At 39.3% G+C, this 14,889-nt stretch overlaps 1 protein-coding gene across 1 annotated transcript in view; it reads right to left on the reverse strand.

Moving 5' to 3' along the window:
- Window positions 1-3,773: 3,773 nt before the first annotated feature.
- The window catches only part of pi4k2b (phosphatidylinositol 4-kinase type 2 beta), a 44,859-nt gene continuing 33,743 nt past the window's right edge, over window positions 3,774-14,889 (reverse strand). Inside the window, exons 8-9 of the mRNA XM_080189309.1 lie at window positions 9,217-9,276; window positions 3,774-7,654 (exon numbers count right to left, since the gene is read on the reverse strand). Of these exons, the coding sequence (XP_080045435.1) occupies window positions 7,481-7,654; window positions 9,217-9,276 (234 nt within the window). The 3' untranslated portion in view covers window positions 3,774-7,480. The remainder of the gene's footprint in view (window positions 7,655-9,216; window positions 9,277-14,889) is intronic.

A 14,889-nucleotide genomic window follows, 5' to 3' on the forward strand; every position in this document is an offset into this window, starting at 1 on the left:
CAATTACAACATTTAAAATACACGGGCAAGTAAGTGGTTGGGAAATGTTTAGAAGGGTATGGGCCAATGGCAAATAGGACTAGTAGGAAACATTGTTGGTGTGGATGAGTTTGGGTAAAGGGCCTGTTTCTGTGCTGTGACTTTACAACACTTGGTATAGAAAGGTATTTCCCATGTTGCTTCATTTTTATGCCACTCATCTGGAATTGATGTCACCTAGTTTTCCATCATTTCACGAATAGGAACAGTGCATTCCTATTTAATTTAATGTTGGCAAGTGTGAGGTGGTCCACTTTGGTAGGAAGAATGGTAGGAAGGACTATTACTTACGTGGCGAAAAACTGCAGCAGGCGACGGTGCAGAGGGACCTCGGGGTCCTTGTGCATGAGTCGCAAAAACCCAGCTTGCAGGTGCAGCAGGTGGTCAGGAAGGCGAATGGGATGCTGGCCTTCATAGCGAGGGGGATTGAATATAAAAGTAGGGAGGTCTTGCTGCAGCTGTATAGGGCATTGGTGAGGCAGCAGCTAGAGTACTGTGTGCAGTTTTGGGCGCCGCACCTGCGCAAGGATATTTTGGCCCTGGAGGGAGTGCAGAGGAGGTTTACTAGGCTGATACCGGAGTTGAGGGGATTGAGCTATGAGGAGAGGCTGAATAAACTAGGCTTGTACTCGTTAGAGTTTAGAAGAATGAGGGGAGATCTCATTGAGACGTATAAGATGATGAATGGGATGGATAGGATAGAGGTGGAGAGACTCTTCCCGCTCAAAAAAGACAGTAGGACTAGGGGGGCACAGCCTCAAGATAAAGGGGAGGCGGTTTAGAACGGAGTTGAGGAGGAACTTCTTCACTCAAAGGGTGGTGAATCTCTGGAATTCTCTGCCCGTTGAAGTGGTGGAGGCTGCCTCGCTAAATATTTTTAAGAAGCGGGTTGATGGGTTCTTGATAAGAGAGGGGATTAAGGGTTATGGGGAGAGGGCGGGAAAGTGGAACTGAGCCACAACAGATCAGCCATGATCTTATTGAATGGCGGGGCAGGCTCGAAGGGCTAGATGGCCTACTCCTGCTCCTATTTCTTATGTTCTTATGTTCTTATGTTCAAACTCCCCAGCCTTTTGAACACCTTGATCCCACCAACTTTTCACCAAGGAGAAAATCCCCAGTGTTTCTAACCAATCCAAAATAGCTGGAGACCTTACATCAGAACCATTCTTCTAATCTTTGCTTTATTTTTGCTGAAGCATTTGTATCCTTCCTAAAGTGCTGTGCCCAGAAGGGATATTATTCCAGTTGAAAACAAGTTTTATAAAAGATTCACCATAACCTCCTTACTCATAAATCCTAAGGATTTATAAATAAAGATTTATTTATAAATTTAAGATCCTGTATGCCTGCTGTCTCAACCTACCGCTATTTTCAAACGTTTGTGTACATATAGCTCAGATTCCTTTGCTCCTGCACCTCCAATGGAATTTTATCTTTTGTTGTAACTATGAGCAGTCAGGCAGAGAGAATGACATTTACCAGGAATTAGGAAATCAGCTATGAGACCTGTAGCTGTATGGAAGCTTTGGGAGCATAGAAAGCAATTAGGGCCTATGAGGCATTTTTGACATTTAAATCCTTAAGCATAGGGAGGATCACTTAGGCAAAAGTTAACAGAAAGATGCCCATGAAATTTCATGCTGAGAACAGCTGGAATAATGGGAAATTAAAGTGACTTTGGGAGGAATTTTTCATTAAAAAAGTTTCCTCAGGTAGTGGATACTGCATTGTGAACCACAAATTCAGCATTCCAAATTAAAATTACGAACAGGCAGTCTGAAGTTTCTGGCTATGTCCAGTGTGAGCAGGGTTTCAGGTAATCGTGGAAATATTACTGTCAAAGATACTGGGTTCACCCAATAGTGAGTTTCCATTACAGGTCATTTGATAGCAGGAATCTCAGTTCATTTTCACAGCCTGCCTAACCCATAATGTGACATTAACTAACTTCTATTTACAATCAATCGACTGCAGAATGGAATGGAATGGAATCTATGACCTTTATTTGTGCAGCTTGGTCCTATTACATCAGTAGGGAGCGGTTACTAAAATGTTTCAAAAAGATAAGGATGTTATTTAATTTTTTTTAATGCTCTGGACCAGAGGGAACATTTCAAAAAGTACACAAACTCTCACTGAAAAAGATCTAATACAAGAGAGATACACTCATATGATTTAAGGAATTAATCTAGGCTGAATTAATCTTGGTTTGACTTACCAAGCAATAGTTACAAATTAGGAATGCTGAATTTTAAATGGACTCTTTATTCTATTATAATTTCATGAAGAGCATTGCTGACGCATCTTTTTGAATAATGCCTCTGTAGACAAACATTTGTTGTGTTATGGACAATGCATCTGACATTTCAAAAGTGTGTCTGAACCACACCTACTGTCAAAGCTACAATCACAAACCTTTTACATTACTGAGCTCAATATTGGTAAATGTACCTGCTAGAAGTTAGCAGAATCACAATGTTCTTGAACACATATCCAAAGCTTATTATGACTTGCATGTTAATTTGCAACCTTTATGTCATTGTACTATGTCATCAATCAAACTATTGGCTGCTTATCCCTGTCCTCCTCAGGAATTCAGCCAGTAATGGACCACCATAGGCTCAGGTGAGGTCACAAACACACCCATCTGCTGTCTTACCTATGGAATCTCATCAGTATTGCTCTTCCAGTCTTGTTGGCACCCCCATATCCAAGAACAGCAGAGCTTAAAATAGCTTTTTCTGCACTTCCCAGGTCACCATTACTTTCATCAGTAATCAGAACTGAATACTGGCTGGAGAATAAGTACCGAGTCCCTGTACCATCTGCTTCTTTCCTGACTATCTGATGGCCAAACACTCCCTCTCCCCTTGCACTCGTAAGCTAAAGGGTTACTCACATTATGATAGCTACTGAGCCCTCAACTTCATAGATGCACCACAGTGATGCCAGCTTTTGTTGAAGTTCCACATCCTAGAGGCGAACTGTTAAAACTAATGACACTTCCTACAAATATGGTCATCTGGCTCACGGGAAGCACCTACAGAATATCCTGGCATTCCTGTACTGGCTAAGAAACCTTGCTACAAAAAAATTGAGTTACCTGAATAACAAAGCTGATGGGATCTCAGCCAACAATAAAAATATGGCAGTTTAAAAACAACACCCATTTTACACAAAGTGGAAGCTGCGGGAATATTACCTCAACTAAACTCTGACCGTCCAGCACAATGTACGCAAAATGATTTTTGTGCTTGTGCACAAAGCCAATTTTTGAAAGCAAAATTGAGACAAAATGTAACAGCCTCTACACAAATAGCACCATGCACTCGATCTTGACCCACTTGGCATAAAGCATGGATCAAACGAGTGAATTTCAAAAGGTTGCCGCTCCATCAACAATATAAAGCAGTAGAGTTACTTCCAATTATCAGCAGTTATTTTCCTCATCTGTTTTAAAAGATTCCACCAGCTAACAGTTTTTATTGTTTAATTAACCAATGCAATGAAGTAAAACTTGAATTCCTGCAGAAATGAAGATGACAACTTATAAAATTGAAAAGTCATATCCATTTATTCCTTGGTACTGGTATTTGGCTTCAAAAGTTTAAGATTCAGATTGTATAGCATAGAACCCATGTTTGTGAAAATCAACTAGATTCAAACAACATGCCTTTAAGAAATGGTATCATCTCATCATTCATAATTTGATTTTAGTAGAACAAAAAAACTTAAATGTTTTAAGCATTTATTTACTCATTTTAATTGGTACATATACATTTACAAAGAAATCAAATAAGACATGGAGGTGCTGCCATCTAACCAGGAAGTCTGAAGAATCTCACCATCCCATAAAAGTGATGAGAAGTACTTGGATAATTGCGATTTTTATCACCTAATCAACTCCACTATTATACTTTGCTTCCAAAATTTTTGGCTTTGATCTCCAAAAAGCCCAAGGTTGACTTTTACATGAGGTATAAAAGAAATGATGTGCTTTTAAGTCGAAAATCAGGAGCCCACTTTTACATGTGTATACAGCAGTTCAGAGTGGTGCAACCATTTCACAGTTTGTAATTGTGCAATAAAGCATTTGGTAATTGTTCACATGTTCAAAGTAAATTTGCACAAGGCTAACCTGCTTCCTAAAACCATCAGATAGCCTGTGGTTTGCAATCATTGGTAGCTGAGCTTTCAGTTGCCTCAGCCCTAAACTCAAATTCCCTTCCAAAACTCCACCACCTTTCCATTAAAATCAATCTTTAACCAAATTTTTTGGCACCAGTCCCTATATGTCCTACGTGGCTATGTTTCACATTTTATTTGATAATACTAATGTGAAGCACCATGGGGACATTATGTTGACAACGCTACAAAGATGCAAATTGCTGTAGTTAGGTTCAAGACAACAAATGTCACTCCCTGTACAACAGAATATCCCATCATGTTGTGAAAGATTTACTTCCATTATACATCACCTCTTCCTCCCAGCTCCATCAATATCATTAACAGAAATGATCACAAAAAGCAACAATTTTTTCTTGTTTTTATTCCAATTCAATCAAATCAAATTCAATTCAGAGTCTCAACAAGTTGAGACATTCCTGATCCAAGCTGACATGACAGGGTTCTCATGTCCTGTCTTGGGCTTGATCTACATGATCCAAGCTGATTGGAGTAGGCATAGCTCCTCTCCAAGGCTTGACCTCATTTGCATCTTAGCCAAAAGATGGAGACATCGCTTTTAAAAATTGCTTCAAATGAAGCTGAAATGTAACCTAATGACTTCAACCAAGCACAGCATGTCGATACTACACTTGATTTTAGCCAAAAGGCCGAGAAGCGATTTATCTATGAGCAGTTACTGCTTTGATAAAGGAAAAACTTAAATAATGAAAACATTTAGTATAGAAATATTTTTGAACTATTCAACTAGATTGTTCTTTCCATCCAGAGGGTACTATACAAATTTGTACTCAGTATTCATTAATAATGCTAATTCCAAATATACCCATCATAAAAAACATTGCAAAATACCTCCCACATGTACAAGGAAAAAAATACTTGAGACTGGTATGGTGAATAACCAAAATATATTTATCTTCTTTAACTTAGATATGATCTAACATTATTCACCCTCTGGAATGTCTATCCTTTGTACTGCAGCACTACATAATTAACATTCCCTGAAAGATTTAAACCGAATAATATAACCTTTTCCTGGCACCTAGTTTGACTCTAGGTTTACATATTTAAGCAAACTTGACAATCATTTTAAATATCATCCCAAATTCACTCAATTCCCATAACTATAAAAACTTCAAACATATCCCTGCTAAATTTTTAGGTACTACTCTCAATACCAAAGACTGAACATCTGAACCAAAATGGAACAACGTGCCAAAACATCAAATAACTTGAGTATGATGTTAGTTTGGAATTTCATTAACAAGTCCAAGGTCTAAAAATGGCTTGCCAGACACCCCCTCCCACCAATCCAGGAGGGGGTGTCTGGATTGGTGGAACAAATTCTGGCCAGGACTTCGACTTGCATCCTTCCTGGTAACAAGTAAATCAATTTCCATCTAAGTGACATGAAGAAATGTATTCCCTAATTGTTCCAAATGGAACTGTCTAAAATTCTAACAAAATAGCCACTTTACTTTCTCCATTTACTGTTTGAGTCACTGTCAAAAAACTGCATGTTACAGTATTCCCAAACTTTGAGCATAGTAGTATCTCTAAACAATGTGATAATCTGTATTTCAATTTGTAATTCTTCAACTGCATTTCTGGTCGCTGTTTAAATGTTAAGTGATGCCAGTTATATCTAAAATATCATTCCTAATTTCTAAGTACAAAACCTCCTCCCTAAAGCTTCTAGCATTTTTGCTGAACCACAGTGTAATCTTCAGGCTCATTTTAAATACTCACTCCATTCCTGATAATCTAACATGAAAAAAACTGAATGATCATCAAGATTGAATAAAAAGTCAATGTAACAGAATGGAGTACTTTAAACATTTTACTACAAAATAAATGGAGTGAATGTTACAATTTAACTTAGCTGCTAAATTGAAGTCAATACTTTTACAGACAGAATTGACAACTGATTTATGTTAATGAGTGTGGGAATTCTCATCAGGTGGATTTGTGTATACGAAATGTAGATAGTGGGGTATCAAAAGCAAACGGAATGTGAAATATAAAACATAAATCTTGCTGCAGCCAGGTCACCAGTGCTGTTATTTTCCAAACTAATTGGAAGTAGTATCAACACTAGCTTCCATGCAGCCAAGTTGCAATGGCTCACGAAAATCAATAGCAAAAGTTATTATTTTTTGCTTTCAGAGTGAGGTAACAGTGGAGCAGTGCAAAAGTGTCAGGAACTTACCAAGTGCCATGAATAATTGTATTGTTACTCACGACAACATTTTGGAACTTTTGCACTAGAATAATGGTGTATGTTGAATAGCTTTTTCAGCAAATTCAAGGATATTTAAATTACTCTGTCATTTCACCCAATTTGAAAATATTTCAGTAGTTGTTGGTGGGTTTATATACAATAGAAAGCATCATTTGAATTAAGTTTCAGTATTTTTAAATTTTAAAAAATGGCACGAACAAAGCAAATCCATGACCAACTACAACAAGTACATGCTGTATCTATTATTCAAGTTGTTTCAGAATGTAATTCAACTAATTCATCTTTTTTCTACCACAAACTCCTGTATCTCAATTTGAAGCAGTACTAAAAGTTTTAGTTAGAGAGAGATTCAGGAAATAAATCAAATAGTCTTATGACCTCCAATAAAGAGCAAGGTGAATTCTATATGTTTAGAGTATAACAGCTGTCTGTTGCAAATATACTTCATTGACCTTAAAAAGCAAATTAATAACATTTTAGTATAGTATAGTGTACTGCAATTAAATTGAACATTTTAAAATGAACTTTAATGGTATTTTAGTGAAAGAAATAGTTATCAGTGTTGTTTACAAAAAATACACTACAAAATTAAAAGCTTTTGGTCTGAACCTATAAACACAAACATCTTTATTCAAGAAATTCCCTTTAGGACAGTCTTGTCCAGATATTTTATACATTTAACTATTGGAAAAATTCTGATGTACATATTGTATAAAAATACATTAAGACAGTAGTTTATATGTTCCCTGACAAATTTGTTCAAAATTTTCACATAGTAAAAATGTAAACTTTACTTTCAGCATCTAACATTTGATGAATTACACCAAAATCAACTATTTTTGGCAGTAAGATACAGTGGATAAGTTTCATTTCATTCATACTGTCACAAAGGAGACATCCTGTGCAATTGAAGCTATCTCCTTTCACCATCACCTTATTGCATATTTACAGTGGTATCAAACAGGTGGCTCAAAATCATCCAAATGGCAGATTAGTTTCTTTGTACATTCACTACCAAGATGAAAAGAAGGGTTTTCTGCAATGAAATGTTTGGGTGAAGGCATTGCTCAGGTGCACTATCCTGCCTTGGCTTCCAGAACTACTTCTTTCTACAACCACACGAGGCATCTGGACGAGTTGAATGGGGCTTTTTCCATCTTTAAGAGCCTGAGTAAGATTCAAAATCTGAACACAAAGAAAAGGCATAGTTTCATTTTAACATCAGTTCCTTTCACAGATTATAAAAACTGATTTGTTCTATGAATTACTATAATGCATTGATTTTTCAGCAGTATAATAAACTATGTTCTACTCCAAAAAAAATTCTGCTCATCAGGAACACCATTATAGTTCTGCACAAAAAAGGTGGTGAACTGCATATTATAGTTCACAAACTTCTGAACAGCATGTGAATACAAGTGTGATAAATTAGCTTTTATAAACAGTTAAGTGGAGAAGACCAGATCTGTCTGAAATTGGAACCCACGATTGGAAATCAAAATTGTAACCCAACAACGGACTGCCTTCAAAGAGGCGATAATTTGGGTACAGTCAGGATACATTGCTGCAAGGACGTCAAGATTTGGATTTGCTCGTCAGAACTCCCTGGTTGAATAAAATGATGGAAAGCAAGATGAAGCAGTAGAAGGGTACATATGACAGATGTCAAGTGGATAATATGACCTGAGGACTTGGCTCAATGTAGAAAGTTAGGTGCAACATGAGACAAATTAAACAAGATGGAGGTGGGTGAAAATCTATGAGAAACAAAACAAAATGTGAAGAGTGGCAGCTAACAGAAAACCAAATCTGAAATACTTAATTTATGCATATAAATAGTAAAAGGCTTATGAAAGTAGGAATGAAGCTCAGGAACAAAAAAAGTTTTAATCTGCAGAGGTAAGATATATTAAAAATGAACACTTGGCATTTGCCTTTCCAAAGGAAGATTCGGCCCAAGTCATAGTGAGAGGAAATCAAGACACTGAATGCACTAAAATCTGATAAAGAGGAAGTAATGATTAATCTGGCTGCAAAATTTAGACACCAGACCACATGAGATGTTATCATAGATAATGACAAATGCAGATCAATTAAAGAAAGCCAGCATGAAATGGTTAAGGGTAAAAAAAATTTAACTAATTTGACAGATTTATGATGAAGTAAGGAGGTGCTCATCGAGGATAATGCAGTTGATCCAAGTGTAGCTGGACTTTCAAAACACACTTGAAAACATGCCACATAACAGGTTCAGCAAAGTTAGAGCTGCAAGAATACGAGGAGGAGGAGGAAAGGCCATTTGGCCTTGCAAACCTGATCTGCTGCTATTCAGTAAGATTATGGTTAATCTGATTGTAATCGCCACCCAGTAACATAGCCTCTTTGCTGTTGAAAAAGTGGTGAATGATTAGGATTTGGAATGTAATGCCTGAGAATGTTGGAGACCGGTTCAATAGAAGTTTCAAAAGAAACAAATCTGATAATTAGCTGCAATGAAACATTTTGTAGTACTGTAGGGAAAGACAGCTGGGACTAGGTGTGTTGCTCTAGCAGAGAACTGTCACAGACATAATGAGGTGTATGGCCTTTATGCTGGTAACCATTTTGATTCAGTTCACTCCTATTCTAGATTCATAAAAGGTCACTTAGATTAAACAAACTTTACTGTACAGGGTTTGCACAGGAATTTTTTGTCCATTCCCATTTCATAAAATCTCACTGCGTAAAGCAAACAACATACAAATTACCTGTCCTCTCATCACTGACATCTGCAATTCAAAAGTGGGTTTGTCAAATCCTCGGTCAGTCTGAAAAGCAAAATAGATACAAATCATAAAAAATAAAAATCAAGCTTCTACAGGTAGCCATAGAAAACTAGCCATTGTTTTTAAAATAGCTAAACTATCAATACTGAAGTGTTTAATATCAATGTAATTTGTCACTAACAAAACTCACTGCTAAGTACAACTACTTACTCTTTGAATTGCAACTACTTCAGATGAGAAAGCTTACAAAGTAGTGAGGGGCACAAGAAAAGACACCAGAACAAAACTTAAATATTTGGATACTTTGGATCCCTAAAGTCAACAAAGTCCTGCAATCACTTCTCAGTTGCACTAGAAGTCATAGTGGGAACCCAGTGCAGATGGGCAAGCAAGTTTTTTTTTGGTATTTACTTCAGTTAGTGTTTTCTTGCTTAGGAATCTGTAAATTAGCTAATTAATGCAAATAATTAATGGTTAAATAGATGTAGCAGGACAAAGAAAATGAGCCAGAGGAAAAATTGTGCCTGAGACCAATAGATAACAAGTGTAGGCAAAGTGTTAGCAAATTGCAGAAATTAAGCTTGAAGCAGCTAGAGAGGGCAATGAGAACAAATCAAGGAGCAACAGATGTTCAGAGGGGTTGGAGGTGAGAAGAATGTAGTCAAAGGATATCAGATATGAAACAAGTGCCTCCAGCTCCTCAAACTAGAGTTCAAACTTCTGAGTTTGAAGGGCAACTAGAGTCACTGTGGAATGTTCAGAGAAGTAAGTTTTGGAATTGTATGTGTCAGGACATGGTTACTCTAAAGGCAGTAGGACACAGTAAGACCAGGAGCCTTTAGAGTGTGTGCCATTCTCGGATACTCACTATTAGAAACCGTTGGGAGTGATGATACCCTGAAGGAGTGCATCCCAGACAATGGCACCAACGGGCATGGGACTGTACAGGACGGAATGGCTAAGCATAGACATGCAGCTGTTACAGAAGATTACATTTTTAAGGGGATGGGCAGGTATTGCTGGAATCATCATTTTGAGCTCCACATGGTGTTCTGCCTCTGAAGACAGAGCAGAGTGACGTGAGTGTATGCAAAATATTCTGCAGGGTAAAAGCTGTGTGCCAGTTGTGGTACATGTCAGTATCACAACAGAGGGCAGGAAGCTGTCCATAGGTCCACAGGAGCTAGAAAGTAAAAAGTAGGACCTCTAAAAGGCATAAACTCTGTGGTGCAGTAGTAAGAGTTGAAATGGGAAGATAGAGGGGTTCAATGCATGGTTTGAGGAATGTTGCATGAGGGAGGGCTACAGACTTTCAGCACATTGGGATCAGCTCTAGGACAGGACGTACTTACGCAAAAAGTGACTCATTACATCTCTACAGGACTGGGACCATTGCACTAGTGTAGTTGGGTAAAGAGGATAATGGAAGAGGGGAATTAGATGCACCAAGGAGCATAGGAAAGTATTAGAGAAGGAATAAATAACATTAGACAGGATCAGAACAAGGACTACAAGCAATATATAAAGACAGATTTAGAACGTACATATAATTTACCAACTTTATTCACTACATTATTTATACAAGTGCAAAAAAGTCATGTGGGAATACATCAGTAACAAACAATTTAAAAATGGTGAGCACTGGTTGCTTAATATTCAAGAATACAGTGTACAAGGTATTCAAAAAAAGTGGGAGATGGGGTGACAGTACAAGGGCAAAAGATAAGGAATAAAGCCAACACTCCTTAGATGATAAGGAACATTCAGAACATGATGAAACAAAACAAAAATGGAGACATGATGCATCTCAGGTGAATTCATCAATGAATCAGTCAAACACAGTGAATTAAGGGGAAGGTGACACGAAGAACAAGACTGACAAAGGTAAGTAAGAGAATAGACAATAAACAAAGGGAATCCAAAAAGCTTCTACTGGCATGTAAATAGTAAACTGACTAATTAGAAGTGGTGTGGATACTATTAGGGACAAGAAGGGTGATAAGAGTACAGCATCTTGAAATAGTCACCCTTCCACCCCTAGAATGACCTTTCCAGATGCGATTTTTGATCTATTCAAGATATTGCACTCATTATATTCATGCTGGCTGCCAAAGATAGGGTGGGTACACGTCTTATGATGAGAAAATAAGTGTAATTTTGACTAGCTGTCTGACCCAAACACCGGCAAGATCCAAAACTCAATAAGGACTCGGTGCCTGTCTTGAGACACTGTCTATTGCCTCTAACCAAAATAAAAGTACAGAAATGGGGTGAAAATTAAGAGGCATGATGTGCTGGCAAGTCTGAAGCATATTGAAGGAGGGAATGCTACAGATTGTCCAGACATTGGGATCAGCTCTGGGGTAGGAGGTACCAATGCAAAAAAGGACTTGTTATATCACTATAAGACTAGGACCAATATTCTTGTGGGGAGGTTCACCATTGTGGTTGGGCAGAGTTGGAGGACCAGATAGGAGGGAGGAATTAGGTACATAAAAGGAATGCAAGACAGTCCTAGAGAAAGAAGAAACACCATTTTAGACCATATAAAAGTGAATAAAGACCTGTCCCAATGGTTTTGCATGCTACATTGTTCAAGGAAGGCTTTCCATAACTGCACTAACTTACTGAGATATTAGGAAGTTGCCAAAGATTTGGAGACTGAGAAATATTACACTCCTTTTTCAAAGAGACAGAAAAAGGAGTAAGTCACTCAACACTAAGCCTTGTCTGCCATTCAATAAGATGGTTGATCTTCTATCTCAAAGCCAGACTCCCACGCTCTCATTTCCCTTGACGTCTTTGAATATATTTAAGTAAATAGATTTCTATGACTTGGCCTCCACAGCCTTCTGTGATAGAGAATTCCACAGGTTCACCACCTTTTAAGTGTTGACGTTTCTCCTCATCTCAAATTGCCTGATGTAAAGATTTTTAAAAAATGTTTATTTTTAAGTAGGCTTACATTAACACTAATGAAGTTATTGTGAAATTCCCCTCGTTGCCACACACTGGCACTTGTTCAGGTACACGGAGGGAGAATTTAGCATGGCCAATACACCTAACCAGCCGGTCTTTCAGCTTACCCGTTATCCTGGGACAGTGACCCTTTGTTCTAGGGCCGTTCAGCTAGAGGAAACATCATCCGTTTGTCCAGCCTGTCAGAATATTGGTTCAATGGGATTCCCTCTTATTCTTCTAAACGCTAATAAAAACAGATCTAGTTGACACAATTTTTCCTAGTCTGGTGAACATTCACTCCACTCCGTCTATGGTGAGTATATCCTTTCTTCGAAAAGGAGACCAAAACTGCACATGACACTCCAGCTATGGTTTCACCAAGACCGCTGCAGCTGCAACAAGACATCCTTGCCGCTGTATTCTAGTTCTCTTGCAATGAATGAGAATTCGAGTACAGGACTGTTCCTCTGCTGTAACTCTTTGTTCTTTGAATGCAAAGATAACTATGTGCCTTGTTAACTGCTTGCTGCACCTGCATGCATATTTTCAGTGTTTGGTATACAAGGACATCCAGGAGGCTTGCAAGGAAATTCTTAAACCTGTCAGTTTATTAGTGGTAAGACTTTGGTGATAGGTCATTAACCTAAAATAGTAATTGTTTCTCTCCCACAAATGCTGCCAGACTTGTGGATACCTCTGGCACTTTTAAAATGTGATGTGGAGATGCTGACATTGGACTGGCGTAAGCACAGTAAGACTCACAACACCAGGTTAAAGTTCAGATTTATTTGGTAGCACAAGCCGCAAACTTTCAGAGCGCTGCTCCTTCATCAAGTGAGTGGGAGTTCTGTTCACAAACAGGGCATACAAAGACAAACAATTTACAAAATAATGGTTGGAATGCGAGTTTTTACAGGTAACCAAGTCTTAAAGGTACAGACAATGTGAGTGGAGAGAGAGCCAAGCACAGATTAAAGGTGTGTATTGTCTCCAGCCAGGACATGAGATTTTGCAAGCCCAGGCAAGTCGTGGGGATTAGAGATAGTGTGACATGAACCCAAGATCCCAGTTGAGGCCGTCCTCATGTGCGCGGAACTTGGCTATCAGTCTCTGCTCAGCGATTCTGCGTTGTCATGTGTTGTGAAGGCCGCCTTTGGAGAATGCTTACCCGAAGATCAGAGGCTGAATGCCCATGACTGCTGAACTGTTCCCCAACAGGAAGAGAACACTCCTGCATGGTGACTGTCGAGTGGTGTTTATTCACCCATTGTCATAGTGTCTGCACGGTGTCTCCAATGTACCATGCCTTGGGACATCCTTTCTTGCAGCGTATTAGGTAGATAACATTGGCTGAGTTGCACGAATACGAACCATCTACCTGGTGGATGGTGTTCTCAGGTGAGATTATGGCAACTCTGTCGATGATCCGGCATGTCTTACACTGGTTGCTGTGGCAGGGTTGTGTGCTGTTATGGTCACTATTCTCCTGAAGACTGGGTAGTTTGCTGCAGACAATTGAAGGTAAGAAGTGGGGTGTGGGGATGGCCTTGGCGAGATGTTCATCAATGGCATGTTGAAGACTCCAGAGAAGATGTCGTAGCTTCTCTGCTCCGGGAAAGTACTGGTCCGCCTTGTCCCATGTTTGTTGTTCAAGGAAGTTGGGTGCGGTTTTTCACTGTGACGCATTGGAACTGTCGACTGATGAGTCAAGCGCCATATCCTGTTCTTATGAGTGCATCTTTCAGCGTCTGGAAGTGTCTGTTGCAATCCTCCTCATCGGAGCAGATCCTGTGTATATGGAGGGCTTGTCTGTAGGTGATGGCTTCTTTAACATGTTTAGGGTGGAAGCTGGAGAAGCGGAGCATCTTGAGGTTCTCCGTGGGCTTGCGGTACAGTGAAGTGCTAAGGTGACCGTCCTTGGTGGAGATGCGTGTGTCCAAGAATGCAACCAATTCTGGAGAGTGGTCCATGGTGAGTGTAATGCTGGGATGGAACTTGATGTCATCACATAGTTATTTCCGTGATTGTTCACCATGAATCCAAAAGGAAGAAAATGTCATTGATGTATCTCGTATATGGTATCGGTTGAAGGCCCTGTGTGGTGAAAAGATTGTGTCTGAACCTGTGTAAGGGGATGTTGGCATATTGAGATGCAAGTTTGGTCCCCATGGCTGGTCTGTGTGTCTGGATGAGGAACTGGTTGTTGAAGGTGAAGACATTGTGGTCCAGGATGAAGTGGATAAGTGTAAAATTGCATCTGGAGATTGGCAGTTGTCAGCGTTAAGTACTGAGGCAGTTGCAGCAATGCCATCGTTGTGGGGGATGTTACTGTAGAGTGCCGAGACATCATTGTGATGAGGAGCGCTCCTGATTCAACTGCTCCATGTGTGCTGAGTTTCTGTAGGAAGTCCCATAGTGTCATGACAAAAGCTGGGAGTTCTTTGTACAATGGGTTTCAGGATGCCCTTAATGTAGCTGCAAGGTTCTTGTACAGGGTCCTATTGCCTAATACAATGGGACGGCCGGGTGTGTAGGCCTTGTGCATCTTCAGGAGGCAGTAGAAATCTCCAACATAGGGAGTACATGGAATGAGAGCATGGAGGGTGCTCTGAAGGTCCGGATCAACAGTCTTGATCAGACTGTTGACGGGTGTGTTCTTTGGTCAGATCTGCAGGTAACTGTCTGTAGTGTTCC

The sequence above is a fragment of the Carcharhinus amblyrhynchos genome, chromosome 1, assembly GCF_965287045.1.
Source record: "Carcharhinus amblyrhynchos chromosome 1, sCarAmb.v2.hapA, whole genome shotgun sequence".
In the NCBI taxonomy this organism is placed as follows: Eukaryota; Metazoa; Chordata; class Chondrichthyes; order Carcharhiniformes; family Carcharhinidae; genus Carcharhinus; species Carcharhinus amblyrhynchos.